The sequence below is a fragment of the Coffea eugenioides genome, chromosome 7 (assembly GCF_003713205.1).
Source record: "Coffea eugenioides isolate CCC68of chromosome 7, Ceug_1.0, whole genome shotgun sequence".
Lineage (NCBI taxonomy): Eukaryota > Viridiplantae > Streptophyta > Magnoliopsida > Gentianales > Rubiaceae > Coffea > Coffea eugenioides.
The window spans coordinates 3,906,014-3,926,628 of record NC_040041.1 but is presented as its reverse complement, the minus strand read 5'-3'; the positions used below and the strand labels follow the sequence as shown (position 1 = coordinate 3,926,628).

The 20,615-nt window shown below is 36.5% G+C and overlaps 2 protein-coding genes and 1 long non-coding RNA gene across 3 annotated transcripts; 2 read left to right on the top strand and 1 right to left on the bottom strand.

The window, feature by feature from the left end:
• Positions 1 to 948: 948 nt before the first annotated feature.
• LOC113778702 (probable acyl-activating enzyme 1, peroxisomal) lies at positions 949 to 5,281 on the top strand. The gene is made up of 3 exons (XM_027324182.1): positions 949 to 1,348; positions 1,510 to 1,836; positions 3,755 to 5,281. Exons 2-3 carry the CDS (start codon positions 1,639 to 1,641, stop codon positions 5,213 to 5,215), a joined length of 1,659 nt encoding a protein of 552 aa, XP_027179983.1. The 5' UTR covers positions 949 to 1,348; positions 1,510 to 1,638; the 3' UTR covers positions 5,216 to 5,281.
• Positions 5,282 to 6,797: 1,516 nt separating this feature from the next.
• Positions 6,798 to 7,247, bottom strand: LOC113778871. The gene is made up of 3 exons (XR_003469342.1): positions 7,178 to 7,247; positions 6,963 to 7,082; positions 6,798 to 6,886 (listed from the first exon to the last, which is right to left on the bottom strand). It is a non-coding gene; the product is annotated as an uncharacterized LOC113778871 (long non-coding RNA).
• A 3,325-nt stretch (positions 7,248 to 10,572) lies between these two features.
• LOC113778272 (26 kDa endochitinase 1-like) lies at positions 10,573 to 16,238 on the top strand. Its single transcript, XM_027323615.1, has 7 exons — positions 10,573 to 10,843; positions 10,954 to 11,104; positions 11,545 to 11,908; positions 13,250 to 13,697; positions 13,864 to 14,014; positions 15,637 to 15,813; positions 16,046 to 16,238. Exons 1-7 carry the CDS (start codon positions 10,573 to 10,575, stop codon positions 16,236 to 16,238), a joined length of 1,755 nt encoding a protein of 584 aa, XP_027179416.1.
• The last annotated feature ends 4,377 nt before the right edge of the window (positions 16,239 to 20,615 follow it).

Sequence of the window (20,615 nt, the reverse complement as noted above, 5' to 3'; positions counted from 1 at the left end):
TATCCCTTTCTTTGTTTTATGCATTTTTTCAACCCTATTATCAAAAATTTCTACTCACCAACCCAAATGTCTACCATCTATTATGAGTCTACCATGATTAAGGATAACTCCAGGGACCTAATCCTGGAAACAGACAGACTTGCTTGGACCAACAGATGTGTGATCAAGCAATCACTCTATAATTTTATAGAACATATATAATACAAAAATAGGTAGGCCAGTGTTTCATCATCTAGTTAGGTGCAACAAATACGCGTCATCACTTACAACACAATCAATTCCAGCCTATGTATCTTAAACGTACGCTTCAATTTGCCTAATTAAATCAAATTACAGCGTTAAAGTCAATTGTTTGGCTCGCCCGAGTTCATACAGCTACTTGGGTTGGTCCCTATCTACTTAGATTAGTGTTAACACTGTCTAGACTCGTTCATGGACCCAATTACGTAATACTACAGTCTGATTCTCCAACCGTATCAATCTCATTGTGCTAAGTGACTGGAATAATAAAAGTACGCACGCAGCTAATATTTAAGGCCAACCGATCGATATCCACTAGCTGGCAAAGTGATTAATTGATATGACCCTATTGATCTTTTTCGTCGTCATGCATCAAGATTCAAGGCTGCATCTAGACAACCATCGTTTTATCAAGAAAGAAAGACAGGAGTTAAAATTCAAAATAGAACGTCCTACATATGTGAAGTTTTATCAAGAATGACATAAAGCTGACTAGGATAAGTTAAAATTCTACATCAGATACCAAATGAAGAAGAATTGGAGGCTAGCCTAGCTCTTAAGTATTTCAATATCCATCAATTGCCATATGGATTTCTGGGCACGCAGTTGATATTAAACGCGGAACTAAAAAGTTGCAAGAAAACGCGTTTGTCATCCGCGTCTCTAGAATGTCAAGATTGTCAAATGATGATGATGATTCGACATCCGCATGTCTAATAGTCTTCGTCGCCGCCCTCACGTGATCAGCTCAAAGGAAGCTACAGAGAAATTGCGTTTTGAGAAGTTGCGTTTTGAGACATGTTCTCCCATGACAAAGGAATTGCTGATGCATTTTTGCTGAATCAGCGTAGTGACGTCCTTGTCTTGATCACTTCAGCTGGTCTTTATTTATTTCTTTTAGTTTAAATATTTGTCTTATGGTCTGACACGACATTCACCGTATCTCCATTATCGCCCCATGAGCCAATCAATCTGCTATTTCAGAACGACATCATGCGGCAATTATGAAACTCTGGCACCATAGTTACCTCATTGCGTGATTAGCGAAGAATAGTAATCTTCTTTGTTTTATTAGCTGGAGGTGGGGTTGAACTAGATGGAAAGTAAGGTGAGAGGAATTATAAGTAAGAGGTTTTTGATTCAAGACTTCTCACTTATTAAAAAAAAAGAAAAGTTCTTTGTTTTATTGTATTCTTAACTGTATATAAACCATTTTGAGCTCCACAACTGAGGATATATATGAAGTGTCTGATCCGGCGTTATCATCAGATCATGCGTGCATTTTCGAAGTAGAGGTCAGCCATCATCTTTCTGATAATGCAAGGCATGGTCGTCTGCTCAGCAAACTAGACCATGCGCGCATTTTTGAAGTAGAGGTCTGCCATCATCTTTCTGATAATGGAAGGTATGGTCGTCTGCTCAGCAAACTATGTACCTCTCACTCCCATTAGCTTCCTAGAGCGTGCAGCATTTGTTTATGGACAAAGGGTCTCCATGGTTTTTGGAGATACACGGTATTTGTGGAAGGAGACGCATGAAAGATGCATCAGGCTGGCTTCTGCTCTTTCTCAGTTGGGAATTACCAGCGGCGACATCGTGAGTTTCTCATCAACCCATCTATAATATTTGAATTCTGATTTTAGTAAGAGAAAAAGGATTGAGAAATGAAACTATAGCTCTAGCCCTCCTTCTTTTTTTTTCTATAATTTTTTTTTTGGGAGGGGGTTTTTGAAGGGTTGCAGTGATTACACGGATTTGGCTCCTCTCTAATAGATTTACTCTCCATTTCCCATCCACAATATACGTCTGAATTCATGACATGTGTTCTGATTTACTAGAAAAGAATATGATCATTTTAAATTTAACTAATTCTAATCGTTGTTAATATATAAAGACACGTGTCATTCATCTAGATATACAATACGAGAACTGGAGAGAGAATCCGTTGGAGAGAAGTCAATGATTCCACTAGTCTACAAATTGATAAATTGATGAGATAAATTGATTTGAGGCTACAAAATTGATGGACTCATTGGAGTTCAGTCTAGTGTGAGTTTCTTCAGTCAAGTGTTTAAAACGCGTATTTGGTACGGGGCCTAAGTGTTGTTGACCATTCACACTATAGCATGAAGTGCGTGTCACGGAAAACACCCGGCATATGGTCTTCTTTTTTTTTTTTTTTTTTAGTTTCAATAAAAAATTCCTAATTTCTTTTTCATGACTTTGTTTCTTATACTTTTTTTTCTCATGTAGTTTATGTCAACATATCATTATTCGCTGTTAACATGATTAGATGACTAATTTGTAAGCTAGAATTGAGGCCTTGATGCTTCGTGATTTTGTTATTAAAGAAACATAAAGGTGTGGGTGTGAGCAATTGAGCATTACATAAGATCTCATAATTTCTAGCAAAAACATATTGAAATTTAGGATTTTAAGTTTGTTATTGATGATTTTATTGCTTAATTTTGTTGTGATTTATTTGAATATGATTTTAATTTGGTATGCTATATATTGATACTTGTAAATTGAGTTTGTTTGAACCATTGGGCTGTGTTTGTTATTTTATAATTTTGCTTGTTAGATAACAATACTTCATTTATGATTTTTCTTAATTATATCAAATGCTTTTGTATTTATTAGTATTATATGTGTGTGTATAATTTTTACATTAGTATTGTCTTTTCTTATTATTTTAAATATGAAAAAAATTCAAAATTTGTGGGGTTTACACTCAGGACTTTCGTCCTAATTGGTTGAACATATAATACCTTGTCTAACACCTTCGCCCAAAGCTTCACCTTGGTTCAATCATTTATGTTGCCGTGCTGGTTTGTTTTGGATTGAGAAATTTGATGAAAGATTTAAAATCCGACCAAATTGCTCTAGTTATTTAAATTGTTTAAGATACAATTAGATTTGTTATTCATAAATTATCTAAATACATTTTAAACACTCAAAAATTGATAATTTTCTAATCCAGATATCTCTTTAAGTAATTCAAACAACTCGACAAATTTGAGAGGATTTCAAATCTTTCGTCAAATTCTTCAATCAAAACAAACCATAAGGAATTTTGAGTTCGATTTTCGGTTAAGATAACCATGATCCATGCCTATATTAGCCAGAAAACCTTTAGTCTTAACTCTTAGTCTCTCATGCGGTGCATGAATGACAGGCCGAGCAGGATCATTTCGTTGATCATTCTCTAATTTGTCCTTTTGTGGGACGACCATGGATAGTCCTGAACTTAATTAGAGCTCTTCAACATTTTTTCGGCTTTTATTAAGTGAACAATTCGTTAAGTAATCAGCCTTGACAATTTACCTAGTTAATATCAGATCCTTAACACCTAATAAATTTCTGATGAATCTATTATTCATCTGCAGATTTCTCTTTTTTTTTTTTTTAAAGCCGATAGATTTCTTTCTGATATAAACTTCCATTCAAGAGTTGGGCAATTTTCTATGTGAAAAGTTACTGAAGAAATTGAAAATCCTTTTTGTCTCGATAGGTTGCAGCTGTGGCGCCCAATACACCAGAACTTTATGAGCTGCAATTTGGAGTTCCAATGACCGGTGCTGTCCTTTGTGCCCTTAACCCAAAGTTGAATGCAACGACTTTAGCCGTCAAACTGCAGCAGCTAGAAGCCAAAGCAATTTTTGTAGATTATGAGTTTACCAAAGTCGTCCTGGAAGCGCTTGGATCATTATCTGAGACTAAAAACAATTCTCCAGTCCTAATCCTAATCCAAGAAAACCATACAAATGCTTCCTCAGCCACTCCAATTAACTTTCGACTGGATTATCATGCACTTCTTGCAACAGGGAAACTGGATTTCGATATCAGCTATCCTAAATCCGAATGCGACCCAATTTCAATATGTTATACTTCTGGCTCCACCAGCAAACCAAAAGGAGTGATCTACAGCCACAGAGCTGCCTATCTAAATTCACTTGGAGAAATTTTTAGAATAGGCATGCGACAAAAGCCCGTGTTTCTTTGGACAGTAGACATGTTCCGATGCAACGGTTGGTGTTTCCCCTGGACGATGGCCGCATTGGGAGGCACTAATATATGTCTCAGAGATGTAACGGGGACAGCCATTTTAAATTCCATTTTTCTTCACGATGTCACCCTATTTTGCGGTCCACCAATCCTCTTAAGCAAGATTGCTGAAACGCTAGCAGCTGATCCGCAACCGTTGCCTCAGAAGGTGGATGTTATTGTTGCAGGCGCAGGAGCATTGCCCGAACCCCAAATTCAAACCAAACTCGGTGAATTAGGTTTCAATATTATTTGTGCATATGGGATGAGTGAAGCTCTTGGTCCAGTAACGTCGAGAACAATTAGAAGATCCTGTCACGGCGTAACGTCGCAGCTAGATCATGAAGATGCTAGAACAAGAATTCGCGAAGGAACGCACAACCTAATAATTGAGGGAGCCGATGTAAAACATCCTACAACCATGGAAAGTGTCCCAGCTGATGGGAAAACTGTTGGACAAATAATGTTTAGGAGCAATACATTAATGTCGGGGTACTTGAAAAATGCTCAGGCAACTGAGGAAGCCTTTGAGGGAGGATGGTATAGGACGAAGGACCTTGGAGTGAAGCATCCTGATGGTTATATACAAATGAAGGATCGGGCCATCGATGTGATCAACAGTGGGGGTGAGATTGTAAGTTCTTTAGAAATTGAAGGCGTGATAATTAGGCACCCTATGGTTTCAGAGGTTGCAGTTGTTGGAAGGCCTGATGAGTTACTTGGGGAGACACCTTGTGCTTTTGTGAAGTTGAAAGACGGGTGTTGTATTGTTGAGGAAGAGATTATGGATATTTGTGCTAGTCATTTGCCTGAGCATATGAGGCCTAAGAGTGTTTTCTTTGGGGAATTGCCCGTAAATTCCACTGGTAAAGTACAAAAATTTGATCTTAGAGATAGGCTAATTAAGGGGGATGGGAAGTCCCTCTAGCTTAGCGTTCATCTGTATCTATCTCTTTCTGCGACTTTTCATGACAGTTCATATTTTCTTAATCAACCACCATGGTCCCTCTCGAAACCCCCCCCCAAAAAAAAAAAAAAAGAGTTATTGGTCATGAGAAATAAATTGATCTCATGAATGACGTTTCTCGACCATGGACATGGAGCCCCATCCATCTGGAACAACTATATTTGAGAATGGTTGATGGTGCATTTTTTTTAAAAAAGAAAAAAGAAAAAAGAATACATATCAAACAATTTGTGCAAATTAATGATTATGATTCTAAGAACGCATGTTTGTCTACCGTTAGGTTGGTAATCCTAAATGAAGCTTTTGATTATACAAATCATAATATATTTGAATTTTGGGACAAATAAATGCAATGGAGCATTTGGTTGATCCTTTAGCGTTCCTGTCACAAAATGACCCCTTCTTTCACAAAAGTGCATTATTATATTGAACCAAGGCGAAGACGTTAGACAAATATTATATGTTCAACTAGTCAGGACGAGAGTCATGAGTGTAAACCCCACAAATTTTGAATTTTTTAATTTAAAAATATATATAAAAAAAGACAATACTACTATAAAAATTACACACATATATATATATGTGTGTGTGTGTGTATGTGTATTATTAATAAATACAATATATAGCATACCAAATTAAAATCACGTTCAAATAAATCACAACAAAATTAAGCAATAAAGTCATGAATAACAAACTTAAAATCCTAAATTTCAATATGTTTTTGCTAGAAATTATGAGATCTTATGTAATGCTCAATTGCTCACACCTACACCTTTATGTTTCTTTAATAACAAAATCACGAAGCATCAAGGTCTAAATTCTAGCTTACAAATTAGTCATCTAATCATGTTTACAGCGAATAATGATATTTTGACATAAACTACATTAGTAAAAAAAGTATAAGAAATAAAGTCATGAAAAAGAAATTAGGAATTTTTTATTGAAAAAAAAAAAAAAAAACCAAATACCGGGTGTTTGCCATGACACGCACTTCATGCTACCGGATAGATGGTCAACAACACTTAGCCCGTCCCAAATACGCGTTTTAAACACTTGACTGAACTCAAGAAACTCACACTAGACTGAACTCCAATGAATCCATCAATTTAGTAGCCGCAAATCCATTATCTCATCAATTTATCAATTTGTAGACTAGTGGAATCATGGACTTGATTTCTTTTCAATGGATTCTCTCTTCAGTTCCCACAGTATATATCTAGATGCATGACACGTGTTTTCATTTATTAATAAGGGTTAGAATTAGTCAGATTTAAAATGACCATATCCTTTCCTAATAAATGAAAACACATGTCATACATCCAGATATTCAGATATACATTGAGGATGAAAAATGAAGAGAGAATCTATTAGAGAGTACTCAAATCCGTGTAATCACTACACCCCTTCAAAAGCCCCCTCCCCCAAAAAAAAAATTAGAGAAAAAAAAAGAAGAAGATCCTTTTTCTCTTACTAAAATCAGAATTCAAATATTATAGATGAGTTGATGAGAAACTCACAATGTCGCCGCGGGTAATTCCCAACTGAGAAAGAGCAGAAGCCAACCTGATGCATCTTTCATGCGTCTCCTTCCACAAATATCGTGTATCTCCAAAAACCATGGAGACCCTTTGTCTATAAACAAATGCTGCACGCATTAGGAAGCTAATGGGAGTGAGAGGTACATAGTTTGCTGAGCAGACGACCATACCTTCCATTATCAGAAAGATGATGGCTGACCTCTACTTCGAAAATGCGCGCATGATCTGATGATAACGCCGGATCAGACACTTCATATATATCCTCAGTTGTGGAGCTCAAAATGGTTCATCTACAATTAAGAAAACAATAAAACAAAGAATTTTTTTTTTATAAGTAAGAAATTTTGAATATAAAACCTCCTACTTATAATTTCTCGTACCTTACCATCAAGTTCAATCCCACCTCCACCCAATAAAACAAAGAAGATTATTCTTCGCTAATCACACAATGAGGTAACTAGAGTTTCAGAATTGTTGCACGATGTCGTTCTGAAATAGTGGAGATGCAGTGAATATCGTGGCAGACCATAATACAAATATTTCAACCAAAAGAAATGAATAAAGACTAGCTAAAGTGATCAAGACAAGGACGTCACTGCGCTGATTCAGCAAAAATGAATCAGCAATTCCTTTTTATCGCGGGAGAACATGCAAAAAAAAGCAATTTCTCCGTTGCTTTCTTTAAGCTGATCACGCGAGGGCGGCGACGAAGACTATTATGCATGCGGATGTCGAACCATCATCCATTATTTGACAATCTTGACACTCTAGAGACGCGGATGAAGAGCGCGTTTTCTTGCAACTTTTTAGTTCCACCTTTAATATCAACTGCGTGTCCAGAAATCTACATGGCAATTGATGGATATTGAAATACTTAAGAGCTAGCCTCCAATTCTTCATCATTTGGTATCCGATGTAGAATTTAACTTATCCTGGTCAGCTTTATGTTTGGATGGGCCAACCATCATGTTAAGAAATTGGCTTAATTTCTTCTAGGTAGATTTCTTGTTTTGTATGGAAGTAACTAGTTTCCTAATTATTTTTAGTTACTTGAAGTAGTAGTCAAGGAATTTCCTATTTATATGAGTAGTTAAGAATAGAAGTTATTCCATATTCTAAATCAGTGGAGGAATTAGTGGAGGAATTAGTATTGGTTTCCTATTATTATTTGAGTTTTGACCAAATAATATTCTCTATAAATAGGTGAGTTGACATATTACAAAGAGACATACAAGGAGCACAAAAGGCAATATGTAGCCTTATACATGGGGGTGAGAGAGGGTTCTTGGGAGATGAGAGATGGTATACAAAGGTTGGATTTGGGTTCAAATTGTATTCTTATATAGGGTTTTTCTCTCATATTAAAGAACGGGTTTCTCTCCATGAACGTAGGTTCAATGGTGGAAACGAACCACGTTAAATATTGTGTATTGTTTATTTTTCATACTTCTGGCTTATTTGTCATTAAATTATTGTGTACTTGGCATCTCAATAGTTGTGTGTTCCGCGCTTGGATCCTAATACGTCATTCTTGATAAAACTTAACATGTGTAAATGTTCTATTTTGAATTTTAAATCCTGTCTTTCTTGACATTTGGGTTTGAGAGTAGAAAGTTTTGATAATAGGGTTGAAAAAAATGCATAAAACAAGAAAAGAATAGAGTGAATCCATTCAAGCAAAATGAATTGGAATAGTAGTATTACGTTGATTTGTTTGATGTCTTCTAGAAGTATTCTAAGGCTAAATTTTTTTTAAAACAAATGTTGTGTCCGGGATTGGTTGATAAGAATCCATTACCTAATTGCTCTTCTATTCTAGTTTAGAATTGCACCAAAGAAAGGGAAAATAGTTGAGCTTTAAGATTTAAAACTAACTTCTTATCTCCTGCGACTACACCATTTTATGTGCCTCATTCGTTTCTTTTCCACTTCCATCAAAATTTATTATCCAACTTCTAGAGACCCCCTACACTTCATAACCATGCACAATTATTGGGAGGTTATGCTGAATATTTCATCAACTTCTGTGATTCAAAAGAAAAGAGAAGAAAAGATACAAAAGAAGAGAGAAGGGAAGTTTTGGCATGGGTTTAACTGGAGAAAATTAGAGATGAAATAAAACATCTATTTGAAGTGCTTTGACAATAGACTATACTTATAGAATAGCAATGTTCTTATCTTTCAACTCATAAAATCTAAAGTTAAGAGCCAAGCCCCCTTTTCCAGTCCCCTTCCACCCTACCAAAACATTCATGTAGAACAAAAACATTCTCTTGACATATGGTAACACTAAAAACCATAGCAACTTTGATCTTGCATATGTGTAGAGAGAGATAGAGGGTGTGTGTGTGTGTGTGTTATTGTGTCATGTGTGCTTGTCTTGGAGGAGAAAAACTTTGAAAAAAAAAAAAAAAAAAAAGAGTGGGGCGTATTTTTTTGGTAGGGATGCAATGGTTCAATGCCAGCGTGTGGTTGAGGCGGCAACATTTCTCCGCTATGGCAAGAAAAAGGAAAGAGGGGAAAAAAGGTATGAGCTCCAAAAAAATTAACTTATCAAAATCGAAGGCCAATATTAAAAAGATTTAACAAAGAAAACTCTCCTGTCGTTTTTGTAGCAGTCTCATTGTAAAGCATGTTCTTTTCAAAGAAAGAGGAGATTTCCACACAACAACGTCAACCATTTTAACAAGTCTATCATTGGGTACATTTGTCTACCAACGAAAATAATGGCAACTATTCTTAATTTGTAATCAAATGCCCAAGGTTTTTGAGAATCCCATTCAATATATATATATATTTTTTTTGGGGGAAAGAATCCCAGTCCAATTTACTTTTATACAATTTCCGTTCCAATTTCAACTCCCAAGCATTTATACAAGGGAAAAGAAAAAAAAGACAGACCTGTTCATCCTTTTCGTTTAAATAAGGCATTATCTCATAGAGCAATTCCACCTTGTATGTAGAATTAATGACACTAAAATGTATAAGTTGGATTCTACTATAAAATCAACAGTCCTTTCTAGTTTTTTTTTTAACGAAAAACATCAACGGTGAGACCCCACCCATCCCTTGCTGACTCCAAGGCACGAAGTTTTTAGTTAATGATCAAGATCAAATTTTAGTTGACTGTTTAGTCCTAAATGCTGAATGCGAATCCACTTGGTGCATTGGAATTAATTTGATAGAATAAATAGTAATAGTGATTTATTTTTCCTCTATCATTGCCAAAATCGTTCATCTAGGCCGATGACTTCTGCTGGTAAGTTACTTTTTGTGGGTGAAAAAGAATCAAAATCGTGATCATGGAAAGACATATATAGGAGTACTTTCTTTTTCAAGTTAGTATAGAACATTTGAAGCAAAGGACAGAGGGTGGTTCACAAAACTGAAACTAACCTTTGAAGCTTTCAACATTCTATGAAAACAAGTAAAAGTCAAACTTTTGCAGTTTTTCTATTTAGCATTTGGGCGTTTAGTCTGGTAATGATTTCAGCCTAATGTTCCTCGAATTGACTTGTTCAATCCTATATACGCCATGGACATAACAAGTCAACGCCAGTCTTCTTAAGAAGAAGTAATCAAGGGGCTAAACAATGCTGAAAGTCGCGAATACGCACTAAACTGAAATTACTTAAACCAGTTGCCAAACTCTGAAACGGTATATAATCTATAAACTAATCAGGAGCATCCCTTACAGTAATCCTTTATATACCCACATAATCAATCCCCCAATTATCATCATTAAGGCACAAATCTGAGACAATTTGAGAAGCAAGAAAGATGAGGAATTTGATCGTGATTGTGTTATCACTGGCCCCATTGTTATCTTCAGTTGCTGGCGGCGATATTGGCCCCCTTATCAGTCCAGCACTTTTTAATCAAATGCTGAAATATCGTAACGATCCCAGATGCTCCAGCAATGGCTTCTATACTTACAATGCATTCATCACTGCTGCAAAATCTTTCGGTGCCTTTGGAACAACGGGTGATGTTAATATTCGTAAACGGGAAATTGCGGCATTCTTAGGCCAGACTTCACATGAGACTACAGGTCAGGCTGAACATTTGTTCTCATATAATTTTTTTTTGAATTTTTTCCAAGTGATAAAAATGGTTAAATTAAACCATATATATATATTTTGCATTTTTGTTGTTGTCCAGGTGGGTGGCCAAGTGCACCAGACGGTCCATATGCATGGGGTTATTGCTTCGTGAAAGAAAAGGGAGCATCTGGGACTTTCTGTGATTCTCCAGACTGGCCGTGCCCTGCTGGTAGACAATACTACGGCCGAGGACCCATACAACTCACTCAGTAAGTTCATTAGTACTCTTAAACTAATTTGGGATTTATTTGGAAATTAAACATGATTAAATTAACTCCATACATACAACTTTTGTGCATAAACAACTACTTTCTTCTTCTTCTTCTTCTTTTTAACAATTAACCCATTCCTACCCATATAGTATAAGGAATGGGAATAACCCAACTGGGTCAATATAAGGTTAGGAAAATTGAACCACCTCAGAACCAAACGGACGCACTGTCGCACCCGTTGGACTTGTCTTCCCGGATAAACCCCAGTAAAGACCTCACTTCCTAAGAGTGACTTTATCCCCCCTTGGTGCCATTGGACTAAAGTCCTGTAATTTTTGTGTATAAACAACTACTGGTGTACTTTTTAGGTGCGAAATTAACGAGAGTTTCCATCGACTTGCATAAAACAGTTGTCATTTTTAATATTTCCATCGCAGCAACTATAACTATGGAAAAGCTGGCAAAGCAATCGGAGTCGATCTCATAAACAATCCAGACTTGGTGGCGACAAATGCAGTAATATCATTCAAGACGGCAATTTGGTTCTGGATGACGCCGCAGGGGAACAAGCCCTCAAGCCACGATGTCATAACTGGGAGATGGACTCCATCCGGTGCTGACAGGGCAGCTGGTAGAGTCCCAGGTTATGGTGTTATCACCAACATTATTAATGGCGGACTCGAGTGTGGCAAGGGTCCTAATGATAAGGTGGCCGATAGGATCGGGTTCTATAAGAGATACTGTGACCTGTTTAGAATTGGCTATGGAAATAATCTGGATTGTTACAATCAGAGGCCTTTTGCCTGAGTCTTTTTTCCCATTACAGAGGAAAAATTTACATTTTAATCCAAATAAATTGCTCTGCTGTGAGCTATCAAGAAATGTACTTTGGGGTTTACCCCAAAGAAATTACATATAATAAATGAATAAATAACATCCTATTGTTTGGACCATATGATAATCTCTCAAATTCTGCCATGAACTCCTCGTAATTTCTATATTGCGGCTTCAGAATGATTATTGATCTATGCCCATGCCGGGAACTATTATTCAAACTTAGCTAGCCGGCATGCTAAAGAATATTTTATGTCACTTTTAAATTTCTATAATTACATTCATGGAATACTTTTCTTGTTTGATCATAAAACTACACAGCATAAACCATTAACTTCTCATAACTTTCAATTTTCCTTTTTGGACAAAATTTTCTGTTGATTTCCACACAGCTTTCCTTGGATAAGTAATTCACAACTAACAAATGACTATCCTTGGTGGAAAGAATACTAAAAAAAAAAGTAAAATTATGCATGAAGTAATTAATAAACAGTTTGTATCAAATTAATTCATACAAAAGTTTATTAATTCTAAATTGCACACACATGGGTTGTGTCATTTGCACTAGTATGGACTGTCTCAAATCTCAAACGAGGAAGTTCAGTCTGCCAATACTCAAACAGAAGGACTCTCATATGCTTAAGGTTTCTTTGAGCTTAAAAATTAAGTTTCACTTGATAAACACAAAATGATGCAACTATTCCTTGATGAACATAAAGGTTGATATAATGGTTGCAAGAAAATCAAGACGATGAGGGTTTAATCCCATCAAATAAGTTTTCAGCTTAAGGTTGAATTTTAAGTAAATGATCATTATTGCATGTCTCAATGACTGACATAACACCACCATACAACAGTTACATAACATTGTAAACTCTAAATTGATGGCGTATCACTACACCCCTCCTTAATAATATATTCCCTTTCCATTCAATCATTGCAGAATTTCCATAAAGTACGTTGTTAGACTGTGTCAAACTCAAAATAATTCTCTCAAACGTCACTGAGTACCACTCTTGAACACAAAGTACACCTTTGCAGGCTAGCCACAGTCACAGTTACTAATTTTAGTAAGTCTCCCTGGCAAACTTCCATTTGATAATGATATTTATAGCTAAGGAATGCTGAAAGTCAAGTACACCAACTAAACTCAAATCACTGAGCAACCAACTTTGAATTGGTATACTTTCTTTAAGGTAATCTGTAATCAGGACCGAACCCTCGATTGAAACTTTAAATACCAGCAATCGATCCCCTCTCTCTTATCTTCATCCATAGACTCAGACAAAGTGAGAAGAAGCAAGAAAGATGAGAAATTTGATTGCTATTATATTATCTCTAGCACCATTGCTAACATTGTCATTAGCAGAACAATGTGGTAAACAAGCTGGAAATGCTCTGTGCCCAAATCGGCTCTGCTGCAGCCAGTACGGTTGGTGTGGCTCTACAGCTGATTATTGCACAAATGGCTGCCAGAGCCAATGCAAGAGCGGTGGTGGTTCATCCCCTACGCCATCTAACCCCACCCCATTCCCGGGTGGCGGAGCTGGCATTGACTCACTTGTCAGTCCAGCCCTTTTCAACCAAATGCTCAAATATCATAACGATCCAAGATGCTCCAGCAATGGGTTCTACACGTACAATGCATTTATCACTGCTGCAAAATCTTTCAATGGCTTTGGAACAACTGGTGATGTTGCTACTCGTAAAAGAGAAATTGCTGCATTCTTGGGCCAGACTTCACATGAGACTACAGGTCGGGCTGATTTTTTTTTTTAAAAATTTTTTTTCGTTTCATTGTTATCATTACTCTGTATTCCTGTTTTTTTTTTTTAAATTCATCAAAAAGACTAAGATAAGGAGGGATTTTTTCCTGTTTTGGGGGGGCTGCTAAAAGTTTAGTATTGCTTGATTTTGAGCAGGCGGGTGGCCAAGTGCACCAGATGGTCCGTATGCATGGGGTTATTGCTTCATAAAAGAAATAGGTGCCTCGGGGTCTTTCTGTGATTCTCCAGACTGGCCTTGCCCTGCCGGTAGACAATGCTATGGCAGAGGCCCCATACAACTCACTCAGTAAGTTTAGTAACTAGTTCGTCACAATTGATACTGAAATTTTATACACGATTAAAATCCATGCAAGTCGAACTTCTAGGGAAATGTAAGGAGTATATATTACAGTAAGCGTGCTCATTAGAGATCAACATGTTGGAGCAAAAACTAATAAATTCGGATTGCCAGTTCTGCACAATGCTTATCAATCCGTAAATGGACGTTGGCTACACCTTAATCTTGGCGTTTAATCATCCAAAATTCTATTTTGACAAATAAAAATAAATTTCCTTTGGCTCTGAACCCTGGAAAGCTCACCAAATGAAATGATATTGAGTTAATTAGAGTACAAATCTATCGAACGTATACTTTCATGGTTTTTACCTTGGAAGCATATTTTGCTGAGTTTTGGAATCTAGCGTTTTTAGCATGCAGCCTACATGAATTCACGTAGTATTATAATTCATATACCCAGTAGTACCCTGTTCAACTTTTTATGTTTTTGCTGGAGATAGGGCTGTTAATGGGCTGGGTTTGGACCCGGACCCGATTTTTTTTTTTTTCCGGGTATGGATTAAGAAATAATTCCGTTACTCGGACCCGTTTACTTTCATAAAAAGTGGATCGGATACGGAATATAGGATTCCAACCTGTATCCAACTCAGACCCGAACAATGCATTAATGATTATAAAATATAAATATCTATAAATACACAAATAATTCTTTTACTAAATTAACAAATCCTAATCTTGTTGGGGCCTTATTTCTAAATATAATAATATTTCTAAATACATCATTTCTAAATACAATAATATGAATATTTTAAAATACAATAATATTTCTAAATACATTATTTTTGTTGGGTTTTATTTTTTCTGGTAGACCCGGACCCAAGACCTGTCGAACCCGGTTCTCGAACTCTAACACAAGACTCGTCAAATATATGGGCCGGTACCGAAATTGTCACATTGTAATGGGTTCGGGTTCAAAATTTTCAATTCTGACCCGACCACGACCCGTTGACAGCTTTAACTGGAGAGGAAAATACTTGGGCACGATTAATTTATTACTAGTAGATAGATGATTACATTCAAAAGAAACGACAAATTGACGAGGATAAAAACAAGAAGTCAAGACATACAAATCACATATTATCATGTTTCCGTTGTGGACTTTAATAACCAGAAGACAAAAAAATTGGTCATATAAGTTTGTTTGGATTGAGGATTATTTGCCAAATTTTATTTGCTTACATCATCATTACAATTTCCAACATACCTTTTTACATTCCCAATTACTTTTTTATCTCACATACATCACATCACAAAAAATGCTACAGTAAAAATATCTCAAATTTTGGATTGATATCTCAATCCAAACTTGCTAGCCGTTTTAAACTTCATAGCATCTATTTTTTTAGGTAACCTAACTTAAGTCGCCACCCCATGGAATGGAATTTTAAACTGATGGCTAGGATTAAGGAAACCTAAACTAAGCCACCATGACATGAAGGAATCTCAAAATTGCGGAGTACTTGCTAGTTCCTACTATCAATTTAAACTAATTAAATGCATGGTGTCAAAAAGATCAGTTATTCTTGACCTTGGGCATTGATTTTACATCTTTTCTTTCCTTCTTTCACCAGCAATTATAACTATGGAAAAGCCGGCAGAGCAATTGGAGTGGATCTGATAAACAATCCGGACTTGGTAGCAACAGATGCTGTGGTTTCATTCAAGACGGCAATCTGGTTCTGGATGACACCGCAGGGAAACAAACCTTCAAGCCACGCCGTCATTACTGGGGGATGGACCCCATCCAGTGTTGGCTGGAAATGGGGCAGGGACGGTCATCAGTATGACGATGATCGTCCCTGAGCAGTTAATGGCCATGATTTGGTCAAAAAATTTTGTGCGGTGCAGATAACAAGTTGTGCATCGATTTTCACACTGTGTGTGGGACCCGCAAAATTTTGTACTAAAGTTACACGTTGTGCAAACAAAGTTACGCGTTGTTAAAAATGGCCAAAACCGTTGGGGACGGTCCCTTGTCCCTGCTGATAGGGCGGCTGGTAGGGTTTCAGGTTATGGTGTTATTACCAACATTATTAATGGTGGACTCGAGTGTGGCATGGGTCCTAATGCTAAGGTGGCTGATCGGATTGGGTTCTACAAGAGATATTGTGATATATTCAAAATCGGCTATGGAAATAATCTGGATTGCTACAGTCAAAAGCCTTTTGCATGAATGTTTTGCAATGAAATTGGAAGATTTAACGATGAAGGGATTCATTTGTTTGATCATGTTTAGCCCGAATAAATTGCTCTATTACGAGTGATGAAGAAGTGTATTTGATGGATTTTACTGCAATAAGATTTTGAAGATGTTTTTAACTTTAATTTTGATGATTTCATGCCCATCACTAATCTGTTAGCATCTCATGATATGTTTTTGGTTAATTTTGCAAAGTGCCGAGTAGTATGATGTGGTATGTATGAATTTTCTAAAAAGCATGCAAAATAATATACGAAGAGTAAAGTGGAATTAACGAAGTCTAAGGGACAGTTGCTCCAATCCTTTCAAACCCTGGGTTGGGGACAAAGGAAAACGCTAACAAAATAGCAACCCTTTCAAATCCTGAGAAAATGTGAGACCAAATATTGTCTGCAGAATAAAATGCAAAAGTAGAGTAGAAAAATTCAGAGGAAATTCTTGAACGCATGTAGTAAATTTCTTGCACGCTCATTGATTTAGAGGAATAAAGACCTCTATACGCCTATAGGACACTATACTCTAAGAATTGTCCAATACATACCACAAAGTGCATAGGATAGGGGAATACCATTCACTTGATATCAAATATAATTTGAAATGGACTGTTCTGTTCAATTCTATTCAGATGGCTGCACTTGCAATCAGGAAGAAATCAGAATCTGGATGAAGATCAAACTCCTCAAGACACATTTTCGCAGTTGCTGTGTGCAGGACATGCTGTCCCCTAGACTTTCTTGGGAATTGACTTGTTCCAAACTTGCAACACCGATCCTCCATGTTCCTGCCTGTCAATAGCTCTATCTCTATCGCGTAGGTATTTCGTCATTTAGACTATAAATTATGAATTATGAATCGAGTTTAAATATTATATGCACTTACTGCATCAAAAAATTCATAGATCCGACCGAGTACAGTGGACGCCAAAATATTCGCTACCCCCCCCCCCAAAAAAAGTCTTCTTCGAGGTTTCGGCACATCTGGTAAATACTCCACTTTTTATGTATTGACAATGTAGCAATATTACACTAGCAACTATAGAAGTATGAAATATATGTAGTATTTGAATTTCAAATTTGAATTTATGTTATACGATATTAATGTAAATCTATTAGTGTAAAAAATAATTCTACATTAATAGTGTATAAAAAACTTATTCATAAAATAAATATACATCGATTGCCAAGAAGGAACGTACTGGGATGTGCACAAGTCCAGGATATACCCTCCCCCTGTCCTAAATCCTGCTGACTTTCTTGAGAATTGACTAATCCCAAACTTCCGGCGGCATTCCAATTTTCCAACCTTCAATCTTATCAAAACTAATTACTCAATTACAAGTACTATTAAACAAATTTCGGCTGCCCAGCTAGAGTCGTTATTATTTTGGGTTTTGGAGACCCAGAGATATGTAAAAAAATCAAACTAAAAAAAAAAAAAAAGAAAGAAGAAAAGTTGTTGGCCTGAATTTCAAGCCGTCCATCAACATTATGCCTTTAGAAGTGTAAATAGGGCTGTTAACGGGCCGGGTCCGGGCCGGAATTCATTATTCCGGACCCGGACCCGAATTACTATGCGGATCCGGATCCGACCCGTTTACCCGACGGGTCTTTTATTCTATGTTCCGGATCCGGATCCGGCGGGTCCCGGATCCGGATCCGGGTCTACCCGAACAAATTTACCAAAATTTATAATTTCTAATAAAAATGAGAAAAAAATATATTTGTAAACTAATTTCTAACTAATGCAAAGAAAAAACCAAATAAGAAAAGGAATCAAATTAACTTTATTAAAATAAATCACCCTAATCAAATTATACTGATAAATATATATTTTTTAAATTATTAATTCATTTATATCCGGATCCGGGTCTAATACGGGTCGGAATACTATATTCCGTATCCGACCCGTTTTTTGTTTGACAAAACGGATCCGGATCCGGGAAACGGAATTAAATTCCTATCCATACCCGCAATAATTTCACGGATCCGGTCCGGATCCGGGTCTAGACCCGACCCGTTGACAGGCCTAAGTGTAAACGAACCGATCAACTCGTAAATAAGGGAAAAAACACATGAACAATTTTTAAGGTGTAGGTGCGAATAGAAGTGTAAACTAATAGATCAACTCACCAGCTACTTACGAGCTGATCGGTCAAATGATCGACTCGACTTGGCATTGACCGAATTCGAATCGATCTCAAGCGGCTTGTTTAGTCAAACGAGTTAAGTATCCAAAATACCTTCTTTTCTAATGGAACTCGAGTTTGAGCTCTTTTGAGTTTGAGTTTACTTGAACCCAAATAAGTTGAATTCAAGCATTTCAGAAAATATTAGCGAATCAAGTTCAATTTGTAGAATTTCAACCTCGATTGAGTCGAGTTCAATCTCAAGCAGTAATGTATCAAGTCGAGTTCGAGCTCAAATATAACATCATTCAGAATCGATTCGACTTATTTACACTCTCGACTTGTTTACACCCTTTAGTGTGCGAAAGTTTGACTTTCGCATTCAAACATACGCGTTCCAGTAGAAAGTGATGCTAACTGATTTGCAGCAATTACGATAAGCAATGAAATATTTAGAGCACCATGATAAACAAAATCATTGGCTTGGGAAAAATAAATGAGACATACCCTTTTCTCTTTGGTCCTTGCTACTGCCTTTGGTGGAGTCAAAAGACATGGAGAAAGAGAAAAAGTATAATAAAAAAAAAAAGTATTGGCAAACATAAATTCTGCAATCCCGCGTCGTCAAAAAGGCTCTAGGGGCCCAATCGAGATCTGTGTTGTAAATTGCAATGCCCATAGGTGAAAAAAAAATGTGATGAGCGAAGAGTTTGTCATGTGTAGTCTTCTCTTGTTTGTGTAAAAAAAACTCGTTCCAGTACCAGTTTTTGCGATTGCGGGAGATTACATTTATTGATGATATTGATTGATTGGGGCAGGTCCAATGAATTCCAGTCACATTCATCCATTTCAATTTCATTGTTAGGCCCATTATAGTTGGAAAGGGTGAAAAGGTACAAATGGTAATGCGGCGCCGAATAATGGAAAGTAGAGTGAAAATTTTTCTCTATGCTTTTGGAAGCGTGATTGGAGGTGCTTTTGTGGCTCGTTATTGGTCAGTAGTAAAGCGCTAACATACTAATCCTGTGGCTCAATAGCGAGAAGGAAACTCTTGCGCCAAAAATAGCTTGAATTTTGCTGCTTGATGTTTTTTTTTTTCGACATAGGGGTGTCCGGAACCATTGAGGCTGCTTGATGTTATTCTATGCCCCAGAATTTGTTAAATCACTTCTTACCCAAGATTTATGCACGTAGCCTTTAAAACCTGTTTGGATTGCTATTTTTAGGAGTTTTGTAGAAAAATATATTATATCGATTTGACATATATAAGATAAAAGTTGACTAGAAAATGTGTTTATGAAATATAAAAATTTTCTGTGAAAAATCACGATCCAAACAAGGTGTAATTTTGTTAAATCACTTCTTATGGAAGATTTGATGAGAATAACTAACTCATTGTAGGACACTAATAATGTAGTGGACCCTTTTTTTGTTTTTTTGTAATGTCAATCCATCTCCTCCTATACTATTTCTTTAATTTTTTTGGCTATAAAACGAAACGAAGTAGTTGTAGATTCAATTATTTGATGTTCCACTTTTGGCTTTGTGAGTTATTGGGAGGTTGAAGCCTCAAATAATTTAAGAATTGCCACTTGGGCTTCTGCAAAATTTCTACTACATCCTTTGTGGTGACTGATTATCCTTAAAGCATCTGATCCTTCCAAGAGCAGCCACAATTGCTTCACTCATTCCTTATGAAATATGGGATGCTTTAATTTTCAGTATAAAAATCCAAACAAAGAGAAAAAAAAAAAAGGAAAAGAAAGATTGCTGTAATCAACATCTATATTGCAAATTTTCTTGGTAGGTTTCCAACTTTCACTTGCCCCTCCCTCTAAATTCTTTAATATATTGGGTTTACATTAATTCTTGATTTTTGGCGTGTACCTGAAAATACGCCAAGAAACTTTACTTTAGGCAGGTACAACCATAATAACCCCTAATTAGTTACTACTAGTAAAGAATGCTTTAGGAAAGCTGCAGCCATATTCTTCGTAAGGAGGATGTTTTTATTGGAAGTTGGGCTGAGAATATACAATTTAAAACATTTAGCAGAGGCATTACAGCCAACTAAACAATTGCTTGCTAACCTGATAATAAAATATGTCTGGCCTGCCGACACCCGTGGGCCTTGTCAAATAGAATATTATGGAGTTGTTAATTCGTGGAATAAATAAGGATCCTATGGAGTTCCAACAACATGGCAACAAGGCCATGTAAGAAAA

Coding starts and splice junctions, on each gene's coding strand:
- LOC113778702 (XM_027324182.1), top strand. CDS start 1,639: ATGGAAGGTATGGTCGTCTGCTCAGCAAACTATGTACCTCTCACTCCC. Junction 1,837..3,754: donor GAATTACCAGCGGCGACATC/GTGAGTTTCTCA, acceptor TTGTCTCGATAG/GTTGCAGCTGTGGCGCCCAA.
- LOC113778272 (XM_027323615.1), top strand. CDS start 10,573: ATGAGGAATTTGATCGTGATTGTGTTATCACTGGCCCCATTGTTATCT. Junction 10,844..10,953: donor GACTTCACATGAGACTACAG/GTCAGGCTGAAC, acceptor GTTGTTGTCCAG/GTGGGTGGCCAAGTGCACCA. Junction 15,814..16,045: donor GGGGGATGGACCCCATCCAG/TGTTGGCTGGAA, acceptor GTCCCTTGTCCC/TGCTGATAGGGCGGCTGGTA.